At 45.2% G+C, this 27,079-nt stretch overlaps 1 protein-coding gene across 1 annotated transcript in view; it reads left to right on the top strand.

Annotated features, from left to right (window-relative positions):
• The window catches only part of LOC118772468 (cadherin-10-like), a 50,372-nt gene extending 24,632 nt beyond the window's left edge, over positions 1-25,740 (top strand). The window contains exons 3-12 of the mRNA XM_036520831.1: positions 7,077-7,371; positions 10,055-10,174; positions 12,658-12,825; positions 13,916-14,103; positions 16,362-16,615; positions 19,089-19,225; positions 19,882-20,003; positions 22,324-22,441; positions 22,750-23,001; positions 25,210-25,740. Of these exons, the coding sequence (XP_036376724.1) occupies positions 7,077-7,371; positions 10,055-10,174; positions 12,658-12,825; positions 13,916-14,103; positions 16,362-16,615; positions 19,089-19,225; positions 19,882-20,003; positions 22,324-22,441; positions 22,750-23,001; positions 25,210-25,706 (2,151 nt within the window). The 3' untranslated portion in view covers positions 25,707-25,740. The remainder of the gene's footprint in view (positions 1-7,076; positions 7,372-10,054; positions 10,175-12,657; positions 12,826-13,915; positions 14,104-16,361; positions 16,616-19,088; positions 19,226-19,881; positions 20,004-22,323; positions 22,442-22,749; positions 23,002-25,209) is intronic.
• Positions 25,741-27,079: the final 1,339 nt, after the last annotated feature.

Below are 27,079 nucleotides of genomic sequence, written 5' to 3'. Positions count from 1 at the left end.
TAAGCCCCTGGTTTCGCATCGGGGCTGCAATTAAAATTCTGTTCTTCTGTCGAGGTGGGCGGCGTGGATCTGTGACAGGCTCACGCGACGATGTGACTGTGTGTGTGTGTGTGTGTGTGTGTGTATTAGGGATGGGAATCACCAGGGACCGCCCAATGCAATATTATCACGGTACCTAGGTGCCGATTCGATTTGTATTGCGATTCTGTAAGTATCACGATTCTATAAAAATTCCGATTCGCTATTACAATTTTTTCAAATTTATTGTTACGATTTTAAAACCTTGAACCATGTAAAAAAAAAAAAAAAGTTGAGTATACCTCTAAAGCGTCATACCTTGAAAGCTTTATTCAACAGCTGCACAACTGAATTGAACGAGTAATTAAATGTAGGCTACTCCTTATAACATTATTTTTTTCCACACATTGCATGTCAAAGCAACTCGTTCAGCTTTACTCAGTCATTCCTTAACTTGTGACTTCACCTCGTTGTAGATGTTGGGTAGGGCTGTGTTGGAAAAAAAGCATCTTGATGGTACGACATACCTTGGCTCTAAGGTGTAAATCATATTACAAAAACCTGTATTTTCCACAACACTGTAGGGCCTCAGATCTTTGCATATAAACTGAGCAATTGACGTTGTGGTGCGCTTTGCTTTATCTGGACTGCTAGGAATCTTGTTCAAACTTGTGTCCAGAATTTGTTGCTGGCTGCTAGAAACAGGTTTAGCTTTCTCTGCCGCCTTGTCTTAGCTTTCTCTGCCGCCTTGTCTAACTCAGGATGTGTCGAGCAATATGGGCCCGTATGTTAGTCATATTACCACAATACTGTAGCGTGCCACAGTTTGCATACAGCATGGCTCATGTCCAACTCCCCTTTACCACTTAAACTATGAAAGCCAAGGTCCTCCATACATTCGATTTAAACTGTGGAGGAGCAGCACATATCTCTGGTGTGTCATCCGCTGTAATTGTTATTTCTAAACAAAGTTAGCAAATAATTTGCTCCTTTAACCCTTTTGTATGTTATGTAGCGCGTGTGTTATGTTAAGTTCGTTATGTTTTCATTAGCATTATTAAGCTTCTCATTGCTTTCAGTTAGCATTTGCTATATTTTTTAACATTAAATCACTTTGAGCAATAAAGCTAAAATTGGGTAGAGTTTTTCAAATCTAGTGTCCTAATCGCACCAGTTTTAGCATACGCGATAAACGGCAAATCACACTGGTGTGACCGTATGTGCGAAAGGGGTTAAATCGAATGTATGGAGGAACTTTGGCTTTCATAGGAGTCCTACCACACGGGATGCTGTGCTGCCTGCCAATGTGTGAATAGTTTAGATCGCGCTACCTGTAGGATTATAGAGGAATGGCAAAGTTTCTTCACCTCGAATTCAAACATATATAAATTAAAAATGATTAAAAAATTGATTTTGGAGTCAGTGTGGCGCATGAATCGCCGCACAAAAGAATTGCGATATATAACTGAATTGATTTTTTCCCCCATCTCTAGTGTGTATGTGTGTGTGTGCGCATGCACATGGGCATTAGAATGGCGTGGGGTGGGGACAGGTGTGCACAAAAGGTCTGGTGGCACTTCCGAAGTAGAACTCTATGCGTATATCTATATATATACACAGCCCGAGTGCGATGGTGCCACCACACCTCCATAGGCCTATAGGCCTACAAGCGCTTGAACTACTCTGACAGGATCTTCTGAATGGCATTATCTCACGTTATTATTTCTTTTTTTTTCTCTGAACTTGGTCAACCCAGCTTTATTTGAACAAGAAAATAAATTCAGCTAAAAAGGGTGAGTTCAGTATGAAGAAAAAAAAGACTTAATTAAAAGATAACATATTTTAATATATCTGTGAACCGACAGACAGGCAGAATGGCATGACAGATTCAGCTGAGCAAATTCAGGGAGAGATGACCTTAAAGGTTGACTAGTAGCAGGAGGAAGCTGGTTATTCTAATTAATTTCATTAAAAGGTACAAGATTGTATCCTCAGATAACGGATAGCAGCCAGCCCCCATTATAGGACATATGAGCGACAGCGGGGCTATACTTAAATCAGAACATGACTTAGACCACGTTTACACAACAGGCCTTACTGCTTGGTTTCAGTATTTTGTCCGTATCCTATTTTTTTGCCAGACTGTTTATATTTATTTTTCAGAGCAACCCAAATCCGATGCCTGTGTTTAAATGAACTTTATGGTCGAAATGACTCATATGCACAGATGAACAAGTCATCTGGACAATATGTCAAATGTTAAGTCTGCCTCGAGGTACAAAAAAAATCATGGAATATACCAAGATCATTTTGAAGAGCAGGGGGAGGAAAAGAAGGAGAGCCGTGGTTGCCATGTTGGCATATACGGCTGGTCTCTCTGCTGTCTCAGGTCACAGAAGTGGTTGCAGGGGAGGAGCCATGACTGGTGAGTGTGTTGTGGGGTGGGGTGGGGGGGTACATCACTAACTTCTGGAAGAAGAGGGAAATATTTGAGTGTTTTGCGAAACTGCTCATCCCCTGCTTAATCCCAAGGTTCTCATGCCGGGACTCAGCCTTTCGGCAGTCGATAAAGGTGCAGAAATATGTAGGAGCTAGGGTATGGTGGCTCCTACAACAGGGAGGTCGAACACTGGCACATCTGTTTGGGATCAGTAACCTGTGCTGGTTAGTACACGATGTTTGCAAAGCCATAAGAAACAGAGTGATGTAGGAATACTTAACGTTTCCACAGACAGATCACCTCCGTGAAGAGGAACAAATACATCCGATCTGGGCATCCGCACAAGATTGCATGGGGAGGTATCAGGGCTGTATTGAATTTATTTCCACATACACATGGTCCAAATCTAACACGCCCATACCTGATACCATGCTTGCTTTTTTTTTTTTTTTTTGCTGTTACCACTCAGCGAAAATATCCGACCTGTATCTGAGCGGTATCTGAACTGGGTTGCATTTAACTGGCTGTGTAAACAAGCGTATGGGCACCAGGCCAAAAGCATGCATTTCAAAGTCCTCAATTAGCAGTTCTTGGACATCTTCAACATTACTCAGTGTTATCTTAGCCTAGCTGATTTGGGACAAGGACGAACCCCAATTGCCGAGTTTGCCCCAGGACTGAGAATTACATAAGGGCCTAGTCTTAGAGCCTCAGAGAAGCTAGTCTTAGAGAGTCAGTGCAAAACCCCGGTGACGGCAGCTTTTTCTGACATTTTTTAACATTTTGCAAATCGGGTCAAGGGGGTGGGGGGGAAAAGGGCACCGCAAGGGACAAGCATGTTTGTTGGTGGCCTTATAAAACACCCACATGGGAGAAGCCCCCCCCACACACCCCCACTGCCATGAGGGTTTAATTGCATTTTCGATAAAATCGATTACAGAGCATTGTAAATGCACGTGGGCTGCCGGATTGATTTCTGAAAGTGTGTGTGCGTGCATGTGTGTGTGTGTTTTTTCTGGTTTGTGGCAGCACAGAGGGTGGGGGAGAGGGGGTTCTGGGTGCACAGAGACTTCATGTGGTATTCCGTGAGCCGGTACCACTCACAGGGCTGCTCTTCTATCTCTGGTAACATTATCAAAGTTGCTCTTCCGTTGTGGCCGTTACACAACATAGCATGCGGCCACATCTATTGTGAAAACTCTACTGTTGGCAATATAATACAGTCATTCCGGCCTCTGATTTCGATAATACTTGCAGCTGGAGTTGCGGTGGCGGTCTCAGGGGTGGCATCGCTGTAGAAACAGCAAGCATAATGATGGGGGTTAATCAATTTTCCTCTGTTCACTCGGTAAACCGCTCCCTCCGGCACGTCTCGCTGGAGAAGGGCTTTTTTTTTTATCGCTCCGCTGTTTGTCTTGAGTATCTTCCGATGAACTTGACAGTGATAAAAGATGTTTATACAAAGAGACAGACACTCTTTTCCACGGCGTTGCCTCCTTACAACGTGATGAATTAATAAAGACTCCGAGGCACCTGAAGTCAAGAGCGGATATGTCATGAGGAGTAGCAGTAGTTTCCAGGAGAGCACCTTCGTCCGTCGCCACGACGTCCCTGCCTGTCCCCAGGAGCGGTTTACGAAGGTTTGCCCCTAGGCCACTTGCCGAGCTCTGGCTTAATTTTCGAAGGACAACTTCTGCCTCTCCCTACCACCCCCCCCCACCCATCCTCAATCTAGCCACTATAATACCCTCAATAATATACTAACCTCAATAATATCATCATCTGTAAAACTGCAGTCATTTTGGATTGATTCCGTTTAACGTACAGTACCAGTCAAAAGTTTGGACACACCTGATTACGATAATGGGAAACATGCATTCAAAGACATTTTGATCTAAAGATCTATGCTTAAAAGCTTGAAATTTGTTTCTTCGGCGAAAAAAAAGAATAATGAAGTTTTTAATTCTTTAATCTTAAAAATGATTTTTCAGCTAATTTGAAGAATCTAAAACATAAGACAGTCTTGATTTGTTTGTATTTTTTTGGTTACTGCATAATTCCATTTTATTTTGTAGTTTTGATGGGTTTACTATTATTCTAAAATGTGTAAAATACTAAAAATAAAGTAACACAAGTGTGTCCAAACTTTTGACTGGTACTGTACATTTCTGCCCACTTGCTCTCATTCCTGTAATCCTGTGTAGTCTTGTGTAGCGTAACTTTGTTCAGGGAAAGAGGGTGAAAGGGGAGGAGGGAAAAGTAAAAAACGCGTACAAGTTTCTTCTCGTGAGTTTCCTCTGATGTAAATATGTTGAAGGGATTTCATGCCTGAATGAAAATGTCACAGGCAGATAAGCTGTTGTCTGGGCAGAGGAGCATGCTGGGGGGGTTGACAGCAATGGTCCTTGTACCGATTTCCTTTCCGTTTTCAAAGCAGGGGGGACTTGCGTCATAACTGAGCTACAATAGAAAATTCGGGGCTGCTGCTCTGGTGCAGAGTGTTGACACAATGTCCGGAACCAAATCAAATGCCTAGCCGAAGTCGTACATCATAACGCGTATTAACGATGTGTGTTTTCCGCGAAGAAAGAGGACTTAAAGGTTATCCTTACACAAATGTGCTACAGTGCAAGACAGGCCAATTTATCACTGGAAGCCTCCAATGCACAGAAGTATTCCACAGTTAAAGTGGCCTTTTCTGCAAGACAATGTTAAATTGGTAAATTAGGCTAAATTCCTTTGAATCAGTCACAGGTTGGCACTTTGTAATCATACTTTATCATGAACTTTAGAACATTTGTTTTAAAGAGTGTGTCACTGAAATATTGTTCCAAAACGTCAGAGGGAAAGACCATGAGATACAAGTATCAGAGAGTATTGTGAGAATTACATTACATTATTGTCATTTAGCAGAAACTCTTATCCAGAGTGACTTACATAGATTATAATTTTTACATGTACATTTATACAGCTGGATATTTACTGAGGCTTGTTGTGGGTTAAGTACCTTGGCCAAGGGTACAGCAGCAGTACCCCAGCAGGGGATGGAACTAGCAACCTCTCGGTTACGAGCCCAGCTCCTTAACACTATGCTACAGTGTTGCCATTGAAATGCCATGAATACATAGAAACAGTGAAAGTGTCCTCTCCACTCCTCCAGAACTATACTGTAGATCACTGATTCTCAATCCTGCTCCTGGGGGCCCCCTGCTCTGCACGTTTTCCATCTTTCCCTGCTCTACCTACCTGACTGAACTCATCAGTGGCACTTTTGATTAGCTGAGCACACCTGATTTAATCAAGAGCATGTTAATCACACAATCAGGTGTGTTTGGAGCAAGGGTAGATAGGAGATATGCAGGACAGTGGACCTCCAGAAGTAGGATTGAGAAACACTGCTGTAGAGCATGTGGTTTACATTTACATTTACATTTATTTATTTAGCAGACGCTTTTATCCAAAGCGACTTACAAAAGTGCATACAGTAGGTACAGCGACAGTACGGGGACAGGATGTGTACAGTTCCACAATGAGACAGTTCTCAGCTGAGAGCAAGGTCTGTTTGAGGACGCAGTACTATCAGATTTTTACAATTACAGCCTAAAGGGCAACTAGTACGATATACTTTCGAACGGCAAACTTCAACAACTTCAAAACGGCACAATGAGCGTCAGGGTTAAGGCGGCAACAAGAGACAAAATTTAAAAGCACAATTTAAAAAGCACAGCAATTTTAAAAAAGCACAGCAATTTACAGCACTGATGGGCGGGGGGGGGGGGCAGCAATTGTGTGCTGGGTCAGTCCAGGTAGAGTCTGAAGAGGTGCGTCTTCAGGCCCCGTCTGAAGGACTGGGGTGAAGGAGCTGTCCGTAGCGAGACCGGGAGTTCGTTCCACCACTGGGGAGCGATGTAGGCGAAACGCCGATGTCTGGCAGAACGAGCACCTCCTGCCTTGACCATGCAGGGAGCAAGGCGTCCAGTTGCTGCTGAGCGTAGGGGTCGGGCTGGTGTGTAGGGCTGGATGAGTTCTTGGAGGTAGGCAGGGGCTGTCCTGTTGACTGCAGAGAAGGCGAGGGTCAGGGTCTTGAATCTGATCCTGGCAGCGACAGGAAGCCAGTGGAGGGATTTCAGCAGGGGAGTAACATGGGAGAATTTGGGGAGGTTGAAGATCAGTCGGGCAGCTGCATTCTGGATGAGCTGGAGAGGGTGGGTGGTGCATGCTGGGAGGCCTGCAAGGAGAGCGTTGCAGTAGTCCAGTCGAGGGAGAACTGTGGCCTGGATAAGGAGCTGCGTCGCGTATGTGGTTAGGAACGGGCGAATCCTCCTGATGTTGTGGAGGAGGAATCGGCAGGTCCGTGACGTGCGAGCAATGTACTCCTTGAAGTCCAGGTTGCTGTCGAGGGTGACGCCCAAGCTCTTTGCTGTCCGAGAGGATGGTATTGTGGTGCCATCGAAGGTGATGGAAAGGTCATGCAGGGGGGAAGGGCCGGCTGGGATGAAGAGGAGATCCGTTTTACTGAGGTTCAGCTTCAGGTGGTGGGATGTCATCCATTTGGAGATGTCAGCCAGGCATGCAGAGATTGTTGCCCCTGAGTCTCACTCCAGTGTCCCCTCCACAGCTCCATTCTGACCAGGACAGGGGGGACGGCACTGTCAAGTACGTCCTCAATGGGGACGGGGCCGGCAGCCTGTTCCTGATTGACGAAAACTCAGGCGACATCCACGCCACCAAGAGGCTGGACAGAGAGGAGAAGGCCTTCTACACACTCCGCGCCCAGGCAGTCAACAAAAGGACGGGCCGGCCGCTGGAGCCCGAGTCCGAGTTCATCATCAAAATTCACGACATCAACGACAACGAGCCAAAGTTCACCAAGGAGGTCTACACCGCCACCGTCCCAGAAATGTCAGATACCGGTATGGTTTGAACCTTTCAAGTCTGGTTGTGTTTCTGTAAATGCACGTGTGTATCCTTAATGATCCAGATTACAATGCATTAGATTACTGGCATTTAGCAGATGCTTTTATTCAGAGTGACTTAAATAGGTTACAGTTTTTACATGTTGACCATTTACACAGCTGGATGTTTACTGAGACAACTCTGGGTTAAGTACCTTGCCTGAGGGTATAACAGCTATCCCCCAGCAGGGCATCGAACCAGCAGTCTTTTGGTGCCTATTGATGTTTTGTGGCTCATCGATAAACAAGTCTCGCCTTTTAATCTTGGTTGAATCCCATGCACAAAAGCCCACAATGGCAACAAATGAAAGAAAACAAAAATTGAAAAAAAATATATTTTTGAACTTGTCATGTTTGAAAAGCCTCTTAATCACCGAATTCCCCTTTAAGAGCATTACACTGCTTTGCAGATTTGATCCTGAAAGAATCCCTCCAAAGTATTCGGCAGTGTCAGAAAAACAAGGCCAGAAAGGCATGTTGTGATCTGAGCGAAAGGGGGATGGGGGCTGTGAAAATTGGGTTACTTACATCCGTACATGTACATGCTGTAAAATGGCATTGAACACGAACAGTAGTTTATCAGAAGCATACCTTTCATTGTTTGGGAGGCCTGTGGGCAATATACACACACATGTATTACATATGCTTACTGTCCATATTTGTGGGTCAGATGTTATTTCTCCCCTACTTTAATGGTTCAGGCAGCCCGGATATTGCCTCATTAACTGCGTATACAAATTGAATTGAGCAGACAAATTTAATGAGAGCATGGAGTAATAGGAAGCAGTTAAATGTGGACTGTCTATAAGGCTGGCATCGTTCCCAGCTGACTACCGAGACGATTACCTGATAAGAATTGTCTATACAAGAAAACCAAAAAGGGGCAGCCAGGACACTAATACATTTAGTTCATTCTGAGACAGAATGCACTGTACCAGGGCTATTCTATAAACAGGAAATTTCTTTTAAATTTGTTTTTGTCATACACCTGATTTTAAAAGGAAGCATTAGCTTGATTTAAAAAAATATCAAAATGTGTAAGCAAAGTCAACATGGACTCAGTTAATGCAACAAATTATCAAATACGCTTGTGTGGGTTTAAGGAAATAATAATGGAGGAAAATATCAAAATATATCTAAGATGATTTAATCATCCGAAGGTTTTGAATGTAAAACTTTATTGCCAGAACATAAATGTCAAGCTTATGGTACATTGCACTTAAGTGGGCTGTGGCAGCATTACAGTACATTATGTATACATGCATTTAGGATGCACTCTAATCCAGAGTGACTATCAGCACAATAGAACAGAAGTGTGTCCATGCAAGCTGTATGAGCAACAGAGACCGACAGGGTCAACAATACTCCCAGACCAGCTAGTGAATGTAAAACACCTTTCAAAGCATCACCGAATTACCTTGTGCTAATCTAAAACTAGACATTTTAGAAAACTATGGGAAGTGGAATTACTTGCCTGCGAGATTATAGCTTCATCGTGTATATCTCGATAGTGCGATCATAGATAGCGTGACCAAGAGAACGAGTCATTATCTGGGGTGGCAGTATAGTACAGTGGTAAGGTACAAGGCTTGTAACCAAAAGGTTGCCAGTTCAGTTTGCTCCTGGGGCACTGCTGCTGTACCCTTGGGCAAGGTACTTAACCCACAAATGCCTCAGCAAATATCCAGCGGTATAAATTGATAACATGTAAAAATTGTAACATATGTAAAGTCACTCTGGTTAAGAGCATCTGCCAAATGAAAAATAACGTAATGTTTTCAGAGGTATCTGTTCCTCTGCACAACCCCTTGTTACTCTGTTGAACAAGGTCTGGAAGTGTCCTGCCAGTGGCACATTCCATGCAACATTTACAGAGGTCCAGATAGTCCACAGTTCCCAGCAGGTTCTCACAGGTACATAAGTTGCAGTTTGGTCCCAGAAGTTCTCGATGGGATTCAAGACTGTTGTTTGTCTGGTCCCCAACTCATAATCTCAGTGGTCTCCTACATAGACTGCTCCTTCACAGTGCTCCCAGAGTGACAAGTGGAGGCAGTCTGCGGTACTATTCCTCCACAATAGCTTACCAACACTTTCCACAACACAGGCCTCAACGCACATAAAAAACAGGTTTCCTCATTATACTGTAGGTATGCATTATCAGAGGGGTGAATACCAGTGAAAAGAAAATACAGACCATTGGGCAAAATAGATGAAGCTAACTAGAGACCACGCAGTCCTAATGTTGGCTTTACAGTTCATTCCTTCATTCATTTGGAGCTGGATTCTGTGATGTAGTGACAGATATATATGTAGTATACTTGGCTTCCCTAGTCTAGACAGGTTTCAGAAGTTAACTAGAGCTTGAATAGTGTTATGCTCACACTCACTGATCTGGGAATATTGTTAGCCCGGTCTGATTCTGTCACCCATTCAGCTTGAATGGATACACTTATGTTGTTTTGTGCTGGATGGCGCTCTGTATAAGAGCATTTGGATAAAAGAATGAAATGTAAATGTAGGGTGGCTACAACATTAAATTAAAAAGTGAAAAAAAGACTGATGAAAGAAGATCATTTCAAATGTTTGTACATGTTTATTTTAGGTGAATCCCCTGACCTCTTCCCATTTCCTACCCTCTCAGGCACATCTGTCATACAGGTAACGGCCACCGACGCAGACGACGCCACCTACGGCAACAGTGCGAGGGTGGTCTATAGCATCCTGCAGGGGCAGCCTTACTTCTCCGTGGAGTCCGCAACAGGTCAGTATAATCAGAGCCCCAGTGCTGGGCATGTTATTCTTTTTTTTTTTACAAAACAATTATTCCAATGCAGACACCAAGCCATAATATAGGAGATAGAAGAATTATGCCTTGGATGAACCTCCCATTTGCAGGGAGTAGCCTGCAAAATGAGTAATTTTTAATGTGCGCCCTGGAACCGTTCCCGTGCGAGTCGTTATTTAAATAAAATGGAAATGGAAACAACAACGAAAAAAAGTGAAAGCCCGTTGCAGATTAGCGCGCGGCTTACGGTCTGCGCGCTTTATCCCTGATGCGGCCTTTAAGAGCACCCTCCTCGCTGCGCTGTGGAGAGCTCGGCTGTGCAGTGACGAGAAGCTGGGGAGAGCAAGAGACGGAGGTCTTTATATGGGACAAAAGACTGGATCTGAGAGGACGCCCACGCGTTGTTCAGGAGTGCACTTTTTTTTTTTTTCTTTTAGTTGCTGCTGAACGGCCAAAGCAGTATTAACTGAAACCCTTTCTCATTACGGTTTGAAAAGACAGATGGCTCCATTGAGCGTCGCTGTCCTTCAGCGCTGGTCTTTTCTTGACAGTCGTTGCGTCTTTCAGGTGGAGCTCTCCTGCCTTATTTGCATGGATAAATAGTAAATTAATGGAAAGTGTTTGAGTTCGATGGCTGAAATGGCAGTGCTGTTTGAGATGCAGCGATGTTTCAAAAATAAATTTGTACATTTTTTGTTATTATTATTATTAGTAGTAGTAGTTTATTACAACAATAGCTATAACAATAATAATAATAGGAAGAAGAATAAGAATACGAATATGTGGGCAGAAATATGATATAGTGGTAAGGAGCAGGGCTTTTAACCAAAAGGTTGTTGGTTCGATTCCCACTGGACCACTGTTGTTGTACAATTGGGCAAGGTACTTAACCCACAATTGCTTCAACAAATGTCCAGCTGTATAAATGGATAAAGTTGTAACCTATGCAAGTCTGCTAAATGACAATAATATAATGAATATGTAATATTTTGGTCCAAATCCCCTAAACCAGCTCACTCAGTGCAGCATAAGAGAGCACAGATCCTCTCACTTAAGGTATGCAAATACCTGTATTCACTTGTCTAGATGGCCTTATTGTAATCACGGTTCTGCTCACAGACTTCAAATCTCACTTTGGCCGCAGCTAGCCATTGCGGCAATTGATACTTCTAAAGAAACTGGTGATGGGTGATTGAGAAGAGTTCTTGCTAGGGAAGATAATCTAATTACCACACCTGTATTTTACCACACGTACTCTATTGTCTATCCTGATCAAAGCTAAAATGTCATTACCAAACCCCTGGTATTTCACCACATGTATTCCCACTCTTAAATTGATAGTTATTTAATTGCTGTCTATCCTGATCAAAGCGCTGTATCAGTATAAAGAATGCTTTCAGTGAACCCTCAGGGTTCAATTTGACTCCGCTGAACCCAGAGTGCTTTTCACGTATTTCTGACAGCTGCCATTCTTGTAAATAAAGAAGTCTATTCCACGAAGATCGGAATTGCATCCTTTTTTCCTTACGATATGAAAATGCATAATACGTCCTGCTACAAGGTGAGAGATGTATAATGTATATAGGAACATTTCAAATGTGAGCCTGTGACCGGAAACAACAGCCCTCGCCAATTCTCTCAGTGGAGGCATGGCATGCGTTTCATCTGAACTCGATTACCACTAGTGTGAGTTTCACTGTCTCTCATCCGAGGACACGATCAAAACAAACGATAAAAATATGTCTGAGTGTCAGGGGTATTCCCTGAAACCAGATAGAAGAGCAGGCAAAATTTCTCTCATACTCTGTGACTTAGAGTAATAAAAACTGAATGTATAATATTGGATATACTGAATAAAATGGAGTGTGTGTGTGTCAGATCTCTCAGCAGTATGAGGGAGAAGACACAACTACATTAAAAAAGAACATTAAAAAAGCCTGAGAGAGGGAACTACACATCTTAAAAGAAATATATTTACATTAATGTTAATAGTATGCATTTATCCATTCATAAATGTGTTCTGTTTCAACATGCTCTCTGAAATCAATTGTGGATTTTTTGTTGTGTTTGAGCTTCTGAAGTGGGTGTGTAGAAACTGAAATTGTCCCATCTGAATGTTTAAAATTCTGTCATTTTGATTGCAGAGAAAGTGAAAAAAATTCATTCTCTCTATGTATAATAAAGTGATTTCTCACAGCTCTATGCCTTTCTTGAGATTGCTTGAGTCCAGAAGCAGAATTTCCATTTCTTGATCATTTTAAAAGTTGTTCTGCAGGAGGATTAACCTAGTATGGTCCTTGTATCTGCTGCTGCAGGGCAGTGCGTTTTCTACCCATCCCGTTTGGCTGTGTCCTTCGACTGACTCACATTTCTCTTCATGGATGGACGCAAAGTTCTTAAGTGTAACTGATTATTTTATTTTCCTGTTAATTGTTTCTGCCAACCCCTGTCCTCCCCAGGAATCATTAGGACAGCCCTCCCCAACATGAACAGGGAAAATCGGGAGCATTACCAGGTGGTGATCCAGGCCAAAGACATGGCGGGCCAGATGGGCGGCCTATCCGGGACCACCACAGTCAACATCACCCTGACGGATGTCAACAACAGCCCCCCGCGTTTCCCTAAGGGTAAGCATCACGCGCGCACACACACACACATATACAACCATACAAATGCGCGCACGCGCACACACACACACACACACCTTTCAACCCCCCAGCCGGCTCATCCCGCCCTCCCTGGAACCCTGTGATAAGGGGAGAGAGTGGGGGACACGGGCGGTCTCCATCTGGTCTCAATTTCGAAATGAATTTGAATTACAGCGGGGTGGGGGAGCGGGCGCTCTGGGATGCGGCCCGTTATTGTGCCCTGCCGTCGCTGTCTCTTCAAGTCGGGGAATAATTAAATGTAGAGCCATATGATGGAGCGCCGGGTCTCCCGTAAAGTGCATCAGATCAGGCCGGTAATCCCTATTAAATGAAAAGAGTACACTCTGTGGGTTTTATCTCTCTCTTTCCCTCTCTCTCTCTATAACTCTCTAACTCTCTTTCTCTCTCTCTCTTGCTATAACTCTCTAAATCTCTTACTCTCTCTCTTCCCCTCTCTCTCCCTTTCTCTAACTCTCTCTTTCACCATATTCTCTAAATCTCTTACACACTCTCTGTCTCTCTCTCTCTCTCTCTCTCTCTCTCTCTCGATATAACTCTCTAAATCTTTCTCTCCCCCTCTCTCTCTCTTTCTCTCTCACTATAACTCTAACTCTCTCTCTCATCATATTCTCTAAATCTCTTACAATCTCTCTCTCTCTCTCTCTCTCTCTAACTCTCTCTTTCTCTCTCTCTCTCTCACTCTCTGCCCCCACCTATTGTTAAGTAACTGTGACCCCCCAGGAGAGGGTAGAGAGTGTGAGAATAAAATGGGCCCTTAGCAGTTTGTTGCTATATCACATACACACTCACACAAACACACACACATACACACCCAGCTCCATACCAAGCTCAGTTTCAATTCAAGTTTAATCAGTCTTGTACATTGTACCAGGTGTGTATTAGCCCCCCCCCCCCCCCCCCCAAACAACAAGCCAGCCTTAAGCATACTATATCAGACCAGTTTGATCAGTGAATGCAATGCTCCAGGTGTGCTTCAGTTCAAAACGCTCAGTCTCCAGCAGTCACCTCAGTGCAAGTTCTGAGACGGGTTTTCGCCTTGTTCCTCCAGACGTGTACCACTTCAGCGTCCCCGAGTCCACAGAGGTGGGGTCCCCCATGGGCCGGCTGAAGGCCACCGACGCCGACGTGGGCCTGAACGCCGAGATGGACTACAGCATCATCGGCGGTGATGGCCTGGATGTGTTTGAGATTGTGACGAACCGGAGCACGCAGGAGGGCGTCATTATGGTGAAAAAGGTAATCACTGGAATAAGAATTCAGCCAGCGGGAAAAGGTTTCAGACACCAGAAGTTGGGCATCATCCCTGCTACGTCTGTTCTGAAAGTGGATGTACTATGTGCGTTATGCTTATTGCACAGAATCTCATCACATTGCCCATTTCATGGCATTGCCCTTTCCTGTTCTTACAATTATAATCAATCAGTACTTTGTAACACTATCTAAGAATTACAGTTTGGTTAAGATAGTAGGAAACGTGCATTCACAGTCACATTGATCTAAAGACTTATGCTTAAATGCTTGAAATTTGTCTTAGACAAATATAAATAGTGAAGTTGATGCCTATGTATGAATTTCTTTCCAAAAAATGGCTACTTTGAAGAATCTAAACTATAAGATTTTGATTTGTTTAACACTTTTCCATTTATGTTATTTCATAATTTTGATGTCTTTTTTGACTGGTACTGTGTTATCATTATGCATTAATTTATTTGTACATTCTAATTAATGTGCACTTTCACTTCATTTCATTGTATGATTGAATTCAAGGTTTAAGCATCGCTGGTACAGCTGAACGTGCATTCTCTGTTTTGCCAGTGCCCCTCGGTGATATTGCATGGAAAGGTTATTTTAACGGCATGTATCAGCAAGGTGATGCTTCCTCATCCTCCCCGTCATAGTGCAGCGCTATGCAAGAAAAGCCGCATCACCAGTAACCGCGTCCTTGGGCTCCGGATCGATCGGGAACTTTCAGGCTGGAGTTAAAAAAAACAGGCATAATTACCTTCAGCGGCTGTTTGTAAACGTTTGACACTCCCCAGCACCTTCGGAACTGCATAATCCGAGATGATTGCCGGGGATCAAAAATCCACGTAACTCAAGACGAGGTTCTCCTCTCCATCTTTGAAACCTCCAATTAAATGAGCCTGTCATATTAAAGCGGCAGTGCCTTTTCTCATATACGGACTCATCGGAGCTCCATTGTGATCACAGCACCCAGCGAGTCTGTTTTATGAATTAAGGTCCTTTTTATGTTTTAGGCACGGAATCAGTTTCGTTCTGAATAATTTATTGTGCACATTCTGTGCATATGTGTGCGTGTGTATTATGTATTTGGATATATAATACATTTGGATTTTTTTTTCTTTCCGAGACTGATAGCCATATTTGATTGCGGTTTCAAACTCCATTAATTAGGCTTGAATTAAATCTGCTGTAAAAAAAAGAAACACATTTTTTAAACATTGTTATTGTATTTATGTACACAAAATTGCTTATAGCTGCATATAGACAGTTTCAAATGCAGTGCAACTTGAATTGATATAGTTATGTTGGAAGTTGCTCCGCCAAATGAATGCAATGTAATGTGATGTAATGAAATGTTCTTGGGGGGGTTGGGGGGTGGTGGGGGCGGCTGTTGGCGGGGACATAGGTTGAGCACCAGGGTAAGCCTGCGTATGAACAGCACACAGGGTCTGAAGAATGCAGTCCTTTAAATTAGGATGAGGTCAGGCACTCAGCAGTGCATGTCAGATGTGACCCTTACAGTAACACAATGGGCCCTTTACTGCGATGACACACCGATGAGTGATGCGCCTCAAAGACTCCGTTGCCATAGCGCTGAGGCCTTTTGGCCGCGGCTGGGCTGAGCATTCTTCTGAGGGATGTAATCCGCGTGAGGCTGAAGGTCATCCATTTGTGGGATTGGAGTCTGGTCACATGGGCCGGGCAGCAGCGGGAGTTAATGTCCAGCTGCTGACTGCAGGGTTTATGGTGTCTCTGTCTCTCCTCCGTCCTGTGGGCTATGAGGAGAAGACATATATACTGCATTATATTATTGTCATCTAGCAGATGCTCTTATCCAGAGTGACTTCCACGGGAACTGTAACATAGTTTAGTTTTACATGTTATCCATTTGTAAAGCTGGAGGCAATTCTGGGTTAAGTGCCTTGCCCAAGGGTACAGCGGCAGTGCCCCAGCAGGGAATCAAACCAGCAACCTTTTAGTTACGAGAACAGCTCCTTACCACTATACTATACTGCTGCCCTACAATTAAATATGTGCGCTGACATGAATAATAAAACCTCATGATTCATGGTTACATATATGCACTGACATGAATATTAAATGAATGATAACATGTTATGTGATTGGGGTGCAGTCTTTTGAATATTTGTGTGGGCTGTTAGTTAGGATCTAACTGATGAAACCTCCTTCTCTACCTGTGTGTGTCTGTGTTTTGTGTGCGTGTGTGTGTGTGCACGTGTGTGGACCAGCCGCTGGACTACGAGAGGAAGAAGGCATACGTGCTGAAGGTGCAGGTGGAGAACACTCACCTGGACGTGCGGTTCCTCAGCCTGGGGCCCTTCAAGGACACGGCGACGGTGAAGATCGGCGTGGAGGACGTGGACGAGCCGCCCCTCTTTGACCGGGGCAGCTACGTGATGGATGTGAAGGAGGACGCCAGCGAGGGGGCTGTCGTCGGATCAGTGAGCGCCACGGACCCCGACGCCAGCCGCAGCCCCATCAGGTACAGCGCCTGTGTGGGGTAGGGGTTAGAGCACTGGATTCATGATTACATCAACTGCGCGGGGTAGGGGTTAGAGCACTGGAGTCATGATTACATCAGCTGTGTGGGGTAGGGTTTAGAGCACTGGATTCATGATTACATCAGCTGTGTGGGGTAGGGGTTAGAGCAGTGGATTCATGATTACATCAGCTGTGTGGGGTAGGGGTTAGAGCACTGGATTCAGGAGTATATCTACTGTGTGTGGTAGGGGTTAGAGTGCTGGACTCTGCACACCTGAGCACCGTGTGGGGTAGGGATTAGGGTTAGCGTAGTGGTTAGAGTGCTGGATTCATGATTACAGCAGCTGTGGGGGGTAGAGGTTAGTGTGCTGGTCTCTGAACACTTCAGCAGCCGTGTGGGGATAGGGGTTAGCGTGCTGGTCTCTGTACACTTCAGCAGCCGTGTGGGGTATTGGTAGCGTGTAAGCAAAACCACTGCCACACTTGTAATATTACACATAATAAACTCCTCAGCGTTACTGCTTTTGTCAGCGAAACACAGATAAACCGCTTACCATCCGCTGGTACAAATTCAAACACTTATATTATTTTAGTCTATGCACAGTTTTCTGTTATTGCCCCCCTGTTCGCCCTCAGTGCAGTGTCAGTGGTCAGACATACTGCATGTTGCATACTGCACACTGTACTGTTGTGCACATTCTACAGAGCTGAGGCTGTGCTTTGGGTGTGCAGAAGGTGACGATGATATCAGATCCTCTGCATTCAGACATAGTGTGTCACATTCACTAACACACACAGGCAACCCAGAGAAGGCCTGGAAGAACAGAACGCAGCACAGAGTAAAGGAAACACCATGTCCCTGGAAAGCTTGCGGAAAATACACCGCACTGCCTCTGCGTGGGCCTGCCACAGAGCGATTTGCCACAGAATATCAGCCCTTTTCAAGCATCCGCGCTTCCAGATCTCTGCCTCGGATAAGCCGCACCTTTTTTCGGCTGAGGAGGCCCCCAGAGCGTTGCTGAGATATACCCCCCCTCCCTTGTCAGCAGCACGCAAGGACACACCGAGCATCACGCAGGGTGTCGGAATCTTTATTAAAATCGAGCGCCCCCCACCTCCCATTCCTCGGTACAGTAAGCAAACATTTCTGCTCCAGGACAGCCCGTGTAAATAACTGAGTAAAAAGGGCAATTACAAGTCCCGCCGCTCGCTGGGAACAGCACTTAAGGGCTTGCATTAAAGCGGAATTATCTCCTATGATTAATCAGGAGGAGGGGCCAAACCGGCCGAGTTACTGAGAATATTAGAAAGGCAATTAGTGATGTAGAAACGCCGAACTAAATGGGTTTAAACCGAGGTGTTGCGAGGGGGGGCAGAGCAAAGGGGAGAGGGATGGTAGAGGAAAAGAGATTAAAAAACGTTTTTGGGCTTTTTTTTTTGCTCTGTGAGGGAAAAATCTTTTCTGCGAAAGGCGCGAGTGCCAGGTAGTGTCGCCGCGTTCCTGGGAGACGACTCTGTGCATCGGCTTCAACCGTTTTCAATGACCGAAACCCCCCCCGACCCCCCTACCCTGGGGTCAAGACTTCCTCTTCTGATTCCCGCTGACGTCCTGCTGCCCTGATGTCCATTAATCACTCTGATGTATTGCAGTCAGCTGGGCTAAAAGCAGGGAAAAAAAAGAAAAAACTGTACAAAGTCTGTCTGCCTCCTATGGAGCCAGCGTTCTACAGCTGCTGCCGAGCCCCCGCGATTAGAATCGCAAACGAGCCCGCCTTGAAGAAGCCCCTCCGGTTCTAAACATTAATTAAGATTTCTGCCTTAAAGTAATAAAATAAAACAACCTCATCCATCTTTTATTATCAGCCCGCTTATTGCCGGCAGTTTTACAGGAAGCACAGAAAACGGAAATTATGGACTGAAGCCTCTCGTTCGAGTCGCTGAGGAAAATAACTTGGCTTTGCTGCGAGGGATTAGGACAATGCAGCATTGTTTTGCCAGTCACAATCTGGTCTCATCTAGATGTAGTGACTCATAGTCACACAATGTGCTAATATACATACAGTATATTATTAATTATATTAGTGCACATCCAGGCCAGTATATGGTTATGCATAAACAAGTCTTGAAAAGAGGGACATGTTTGAATTAACCTCTGTTTCAGCCTACCCCCAAATAAAGCCTTACTTTGTAGTATACTCTTGGGCAAAGTGTTCTGTTACTGGGAAGAGACACTAAAGCTCCATTAACCACATAATGGGTGGAGCTGCTGTGTTCTTGTGCATAGCCAAGGGCTGTGCAGATGCTTCATGCCGATTGGTTCATAATGTGACATTGCACTGGATCGGCCCATTAAGGTATACGCCAAGCGTCTGTCTCCCACCAAGGGTTTGTGTTTGCCTCAGACATTTGGAACAGGTGGCCTGTGGTTATGAGTCACAGTGTGGTCCAAATCTTTCTTTCTTTGTTTTTTGCAGGTACTCGATCGACCGGCGCACGGACATGGACCGGCTCTTCAACATTCACCCGGGCAACGGCAGCATCTTCACCCTGAAGCCTCTGGACCGCGAGGAGAGCGCCTGGCACAACCTGTCCATCATTGCCACGGAGTTCAGTGAGTACCAGCGTGTGTGACGTGGTCCTCAATTTATCAGTACAGACCGGAGAAGACGAACATGTTCAAATTACGAGTAATGCCATCTGTACTACACAGCGGCACCCATGTAATTTTATGCTGGTATTTGAACAGTTAAGCACGGCATGGTCATCTAACATGTTTGCAACGTAGCTTGAGGAATGAATTCTATAGTCTTGACACACATGCTCTAGCTGACATTAGTGGAGCCATACGGGAATCATGGGCCTCCTGATCTCACAATTTACTCCTGTTCTCAACTGCTAGTAAATGCAGGTAGCAACCATGTGTCAATACAATGTCACAGAAATGTTGTAAGAACATCAGCTGGACATTGGGCTGTTAAGGGTTGGGCTTAAGGTCATGATTGGGGTTATCTGAACCCCACATTTGCAATTCCGCAGCTAAAACATCCTCTTAATAATGTTAATAATGACGTATCCCGTGTTTGTAAAGGTTTTGGGTAAAACAGAACGTACCCTTTACTGCTAAGCTCATTCAGCCAAGCCGTGGTTATAGTGTGAATAGCCTCGGTGCTGACCGAGGCCTCTGTGGGCCGTGTTTGTGCAAGTATTCACACAGCACGCTGCTATGACAACAGGAGTGCGTGTCATCTCCCTGCGTCCATTTCACAGACAACCCCATACAGATGAGCCGAGTGCCCGTCTACATCCGGGTGCTGGACGTCAACGACAACGCCCCCACGTTTGCCACCTTCTACGAGACGTTTGTGTGTGAAAACGCGAAGGCAGGACAGGTACGACGCAGCATGATCATGTTGTTTGCCTTGTAGATGCGCTAATCCCAGGAAATTTACTGGATTATAACGTACAGTACCAGTGTAAATGTTTGGACACACCTACTCATAGACGTTTTTTTCTTATTGTTTTTTTTTATTATTATTTTACTATTTTGTCCAAAAAATCTTATTTTAGATTCTTCAAAGTAGTCAAAAATATTTTGTAGAAATACAATTTTTTTGTTAAGACATTCATACATAAGGCATCAACTTCACTATTTATATTTGTCTAAGGAACAAATTTCAAGCATTTCAGTCTTTAGATCAAAATGTCTTTGAATGCATGTTTCCCATTATCTTAATCAGGTGTGTCCAAACTTTTGACTGGTACTGTGCCTGCAATCCATACACACCACTAGATACAATTCAGATTAAGTTGCAACAGAAGCATCCCACCCAAGGTTTTAACCTACAACCTTCTGGGTTAGATGCCCAACTATTGAACCTCTGTTCCACACTGCTGACCTCAGTAATGAATAGACTGGCTGGCTAACTCTGCTGTGGTGATTGATTAGCCTGTTGATTTTACCAAGGAAGTTTTCCGACAAGATGAAATATTTCCCCTATCCTAAAGCTATTAGTCCTGGTTGTGCTAATCAGCGGAAACGTATGTAAATGCAAGAGCTTAATACAGGCTGTTTAAATGTAGCAAGCTAAGGGCTTCTAAATGATCAACCCTAGTGGCACGGTGTTAATCTAAGCATAGGCGGTATATGATCCTGTGCTCAAGACGTAAAAAAAAAGTGTAAAACATTCTTTCAGACTGTAATATAATAACCATTTTCCAGTTTTTTTTCAAGTCATTCCCCTGATTGATGTTTTTCAGTATTTTCCTCCCATACGCGAACAATTGAAGTCATCACACAGCGTATCTCCTTTGAAATAATGCTAATTCGCTTGTAGCATAAAACAGCTTGGGCAATACGTTTTGGTGGCCCAGAACAAATGACACAAGTACAGAGCCTCACACATTGCCATACATAAACCTTCTGTTCTTGTTTTTTTTTTGGTTTATTAAAATAGAGTGCAATAAACATGTTAATGCAGTTTTAGCGCAACACTAACCTTCTGCAATTCAACATAAACTCCCTCCGCGACGGCGTGTTTGCTTAGCCCGCAGGCTGATTTTAACACAGATCACATTGAGGTTGAGCTTTTTTTTGATTTGTACACCCTTTCAAGGGTTGCCTGTTTTTTTCTGTCAGATGAAAAAATGGAAATGAATAAAAATCATGATTTTCGGCAAGCCGTTCGGTGGAGAGGAGCGCCGTTTGTCCAGTGTTAGATGTCCGGTATTAGATGCCACCCTGTTCCATTTGCAATTCTGCCGTCACAGCTTTCCCCTCTGGCCCTGCACCCCCCCCAACGCTTCCCGTCCCGTCTGTGGTGCTTGCCAGTTCCAGTTCCATTAGTCCCAGCCGCACAGCTCCGTGGTGCTTCTCTGGCACGATGGCCAAGGTCACAACACCTCCAGCCTTGTCAGGGAAGAGCGGTCTGAGGGGGGGCGGCCGCATCTGTGTCCCAAAGGTGACCGCTAAAAGAAGGGCTAAAAGACTGTTTTGTCATCTGCCCCCCGCCCCGCTGAGCGCACGAGTCTCTGTAGGACGGCGGCCCCAGGTTCCCCTGGCGGTTCCCCCAGTGCAGGTCCGTGTGATGGGAGCCTTGCAAAAATGCACCGAAACCAACCCCCTTTGGAAAAGCCCTCGCCACTGTGGTGGGGTGTGCAGTAAAGCCTCTTTGATTACTTTGCGTATGTATGTATGTTTTAGCAGCGGCTGTGTGTGCTTTACAAGTAGATTCCAAACAGAGGATTGCTGGACTCTGTAGTTGAAGTCAGATGTATGCACATTGTTAGCCAGTTGAGTTTCAAACAAGCCAATGTTCCAGATTAATGTATAGAGAAGTGTTTGATCTTGGATGAACATGCTCAGTATTTGATGTTTTGTGTTCAGGTTTTCCCACAGTGACAAGAAGACGAATAATGAAAAACAAACACTCAGAAAGCCTTCCAGCTCCATATGGTCACTAACTTAATTGGATATGAAATGACTAATATGCCTGATTCCGTCTTGGCAATGCTGGCAGTTTTAAGCATTTTTTTGCACAGTATTAAGAGTTTGGCAGTCACCAGAATGAATACAACAGCATGTTAAAACAAAGTGACACTTCTCCGATTGGTTGGTTAAAGTTGAGGGTGAACCACACTGGGGTGGGAGGGCTGTACTTCCTGTCCAAGCTGAAGAGCAGGAAGTGAGTGTCATGTTTGAATGTCCTGCAGAGGATACAGACTGTCAGTGCCACGGACGCCGACGAGCCGCTCGGAGGACACAAGTTCTTCTTCAGCCTGGCGCCGGAGGCCTCAGTGAGAGCCAACTTCACCGTCCGGGACAACAGAGGTGAGTCCTTTCAATAACCCCACCCCTTTTTAAGGTAGACCCCCCCAGGGCTGGGGGCGTCGCACAGATACTAGCTGTTTAAAAGTGAGTGGTTGCCAGCACAGTCAGCATTTTCATTTTCAGCTAACAGCAAAGGTTTCTGCATTGACCGCAACGTTTAACAGTAGTGTGTTACACTGTCCAAGGTCAATATCGTTTGAAGTGTATTAACTTCAGTACTTCCATAAATATCGAGCTGAGAGCTGCAGCACCTTTGTCACAACAAGAAACTATAACTGTAATACTTCTTATAAATATGGTTTTAATAGACAACACAGCTGGCATCCTGACGCGACGCAGCGGGTTCAACCGCGCACAGAAGAGCAGCTACCTGGTTCCCGTGGTGATCTCAGACGGGGACTTCCCCATGCAGAGCAGCACCAGCACGCTGACGGTGCGCGTGTGCAGCTGCGACCGTGACGGGAACATGAAGCTGTGCAGCGCTGAGGCCTACACGCTGTCGGCGGGGCTCAGCACCGGCGCCCTGGTGGCCATCCTGCTCTGCGTCCTCATCCTGCTCAGTGAGTGTTTCTCTCTCTGTCTGTGTCCGTGTGTCTGTCTGTCTGTGTCACCCTGGTGGCCATCCTGCTCTGCGTCCTAACCCTGCTCAGTGAGTGTTTCTCTGTCTGTCTGTGTCCGTGTGTCTGTCTGTCTGTGTCACCCTGGTGGCCATCCTGCTCTGCGTCCTAACCCTGCTCAGTGAGTGTTTCTCTGTCTGTCTGTGTCCGTGTGTCTGTCTGTCTGTGTCACCCTGGTGGCCATCCTGCTCTGCGTCCTAACCCTGCTCAGTGAGTGTTTCTCTGTCTGTCTGTGTCCGTGTGTCTGTCTGTCTGTGTCACCCTGGTGGCCATCCTGCTCTGCGTCCTAACCCTGCTCAGTGAGTGTTTCTCTGTCTGTCTGTGTCCGTGTCTGTCTGTCTGTGTCACCCTGGTGGCCATCCTGCTCTGCGTCCTAACCCTGCTCAGTGAGTGTTTCTCTGTCTGTCTGTGTCCGTGTCTGTCTGTCTGTGTCACCCTGGTGGCCATCCTGCTCTGCGTCCTAACCCTGCTCAGTGAGTGTTTCTCTGTCTGTCTGTGTCCGTGTGTCTGTCTGTCTGTGTCACCCTGGTGGCCATCCTGCTCTGTGTCCTAACCCTGCTCAGTGAGTGTCTGCCTGCCTGTCTGCCTGTCAGCATCTCACTGGTGGCCAGTTTGCCCTGTCATCCTCCTCTGTGAGTGTCTGTCGGTCTGTCTGTCTCACTCTGCATCCTTATGCCTGCATGCTTGTCCCTCTGTCCCTTCTCCACTATTGTACTCTACTCTCCACTCCCCATTACACTCCCCTAAGTCCCCTCCGGCTCCTGTCACTCCAGTGCCTTTTACTGGAAATAAATAAGTACAGCTAAAATAAAAAATAAACATGGCATAAGTGATATGTTTAGTGTGCTCTGAGATTTACCCAAAAATATTTCTAATGAGCAAAACTGTGTTGCGTGTCCTAAGATCTTTAGGGTGTTTCTATATTGACAGAAATAATGTGAGTGGAATATGAGAAAATGCTTGTTTTTTTCTGGCTCATGAGGCTCAATGGCAGTTAGTAACGCTATGTAATTAAATGAGGAAAGCTGTGAGTTGATGTGGTGACAAGTTCAATGGACAAATTCACTGAAATCTATAAATTCTACCTCAATGCCAACAGACATTACTGAGCCAGTGTGCTGAATGCATGCGCCCTTGGATGCACTTACGCACAGGCAGTTCAAAGGAAAAGAAGCTGTGTTTTTACAGACAAATTTTAAGGAACTATTTAAAATAGGGGTTAGGTTAAGCATTGGCCTTAAGGTTACAGTTAAGAGTTAGACTCCACATTTGTAATTCTACAGATAAAAACACATACATAATATGATGTATAATAAAGATTTAACACTTGTTTGCAAATATTTTAAATTAATCCAGGATGAAGGAACAAGCTGCTGCATTGAGAGTTCAGAATGACAACCCATATAAAAAAAGTAGTCAATTCTTGAAAATGCACTCTTCTGACTATTAATCATCATGCATGCTGTATTAATAGACCTGGATTGCAGATGCCGAATTATGTTTAAACCACGTTAGGACTTCCAAGATGTTATTTATGGAATGTATAGGCCTTCATTCCAGAGGAACGTTGTGACAAGGAGATGTGCCTACATTTGGGCTCCGGTCATTTGGATATTATGATGCGGATGAGTGTGGGGGGTGGGGGTCATGCTCTGATTCAGTGGAGACACGGGATGAGAACAGCCAGTCTGTGACAGCCTTATTTATGCCTCCCCTCCCTCTCTATTTTTCTCACCCTCTCATCCGTCCTGTTCATCCTTCGTTCTCTGTGCAGTGATCGCAGTTCTGTTTTAGTCTCTCTCTTTGTTGTGATCTGGGTTCTGCTCATTTCTTCCTCTCTGCAGTGGTCTTCATTCTGTTCTTATTTCACTGTCTCGCTGCAGTGATAGTGGGTCTGCTCTTATTTCTCTTGTTGCAGTGATAGTGGTTCTGGTATTTTTTCTTTCTCTGTCTGCAGTGAGTGGTTCTGTTCTTATTGCTCTCTCTCTCTGCGGTGATTCTGGTTCTGTCCTTATTTCTCGGCAGTAACTGTGGTTCTGCTCTTCTTCCTTTCTCTCTCCACAGTGGTGGTGTTTCTGTTCTTATTAATCTCTCTTCTGCATTTCCGCAGTGATTGTGGTTATATTCTTATTTCTCTTTGTGTCTCTGCAGTGATCGTGGTTCTTTTCGCTGCCCTGCGGAGGCAGAAGAAGAAGGAGCCCCTGATCATGTCCAAAGAAGATGTGAGGGACAACGTGGTCAGCTACAACGACGAGGGCGGCGGCGAGGAGGACACGCAGGCCTTTGACATCGGCACGCTGCGCAACCCAGAGGCCATCGAGGACAGTAAGCAGAGGCGGGACATCATCCCGGAGTCCCTGTGCCCGCCCGCGCGGCGGCCGGCCGCCCCGTCCCGGGACAACGCCGACGTGCGGGACTTCATCAACCAAAGGCTGCAGGACAACGACACCGACCCCACGGCCCCGCCCTACGACTCGCTGGCCACCTACGCCTACGAGGGCAACGGCTCAGTGGCCGAGTCCCTCAGCTCACTGGAGTCCGCCACCACCGAGGGCGACCAGGACTACAATTACCTCAGCGAGTGGGGGCCCCGCTTCAAGAAGCTGGCGGACATGTACGGGGGCGAGGACAGCGACAGGGACTCCTAACGAGGCCAGGGGGCGCAAAGGAGCGAACAAGAGAAGCGCCAAAACGGACCGTTCCCAGCATAACCCGTGGACGCTGAGGGGGAGGGAGGGAGGGAAAAAGGGAAATCCATGTAAAAAAAGCGGACACCAACGCAGCCACTGTTTTACGAAGTGCTCTTTCTCGTCTCATCGACTACTTCTTGTTTAAACATGTTGGTGACCAGGCAGTATCTTAGCGCATCTTGTGTCAGTTTTAGTAATGGTTTTGCTAAGCAGAGATTCCAAGAGAGTGGTGGACTTCCCCTTCAAGATGCTGGGTTCACGTGTGCCCTAAATCTCTCTTTATATACATATAAATATATATTTTTTTTTTTTCTTTTTTTCAAGCTGCCTCTCCATATATTGTGTGGGAAGGAAAGGCAAGTTGTTTCATGAACTGACAGACGTATTTCTGAAGTTTTGAACGTCTCTTAAGAAATGTCTGTGAACTACCAAGTTCTATCTTAGCTTGTGTTTTACTGTACGGTGGGTACAGTGTGCTGTAATTTGCATTTTATTATTAAGTATTTGTGTCATACAAACCGCCCTAGAAAGCACTGTTTTTTTCTTTTCTAGGGGGTTGTATGCCAAGTGAAACACCCTTCTCTAGTTTGATTTGCAAAAGAAAAAAAATCACTGTCTCCTGATAGCTTTATGTACTTGGTATTGTGACAAAAAGACAGGACCAAACTGTATCATTGTGTAATGAATGTTTCTGATATGATGTCAAAAGCAAGAGTGCAATGGACAAAAAAAAGGGGGACACCCATGGGCATACTGCTTTGAGTGTTGCATAGAGAGTTAATGAACCAAACAAGCGGTCCATTAAACGTAACTGCTTACTAAATATTTTATTCTCAGTATTTTTTCTTTCCTCCATACGAACCACTTTGTCACATTCACCTCAACTTCCCACGCCACAGGGGCGTCTTCTCGGGGGGTTTGACGGGTGCGTGTTGCCAATGTGGGCGAAGGGAAGCAGAGAAACGAGACCTGTGGCAGGAGCAGGCTCCTCTGTGTCTCCCAAAAGGAGGTCTTTAATGAAATAATGATATTTCAGCTCGGTTTTGAAAGGATATCCTGCCGCAGAAGGGTGCCTCCAAATGGGATCGCGGTGATGGAGATTCTTATCTGCGGAACAGAGTGGAGACGGATGGACAGACACAGCCTGAAAGTGAAATAAACTAACAAACAAGAGGAGTCTGTCCAGAGGGCCCTGTTCAAACAGGCGATCGCCTCAAACGCGCTGCGCCACTGCAAAGTGCGAAAGCAGCATCGAAACCGCGATCATTGTAGAGGAGCGGGCGGATGCAGAAACGATCACAGCACTCCATCATAGTGGTGCAGTGAAAGGA

The sequence above is a fragment of the Megalops cyprinoides genome, chromosome 2 (assembly GCF_013368585.1).
Source record: "Megalops cyprinoides isolate fMegCyp1 chromosome 2, fMegCyp1.pri, whole genome shotgun sequence".
Lineage (NCBI taxonomy): Eukaryota > Metazoa > Chordata > Actinopteri > Elopiformes > Megalopidae > Megalops > Megalops cyprinoides.
The sequence above is the reverse complement of the archived record's forward strand: the minus strand, read 5'-3'. Positions and strand labels throughout refer to the sequence as shown.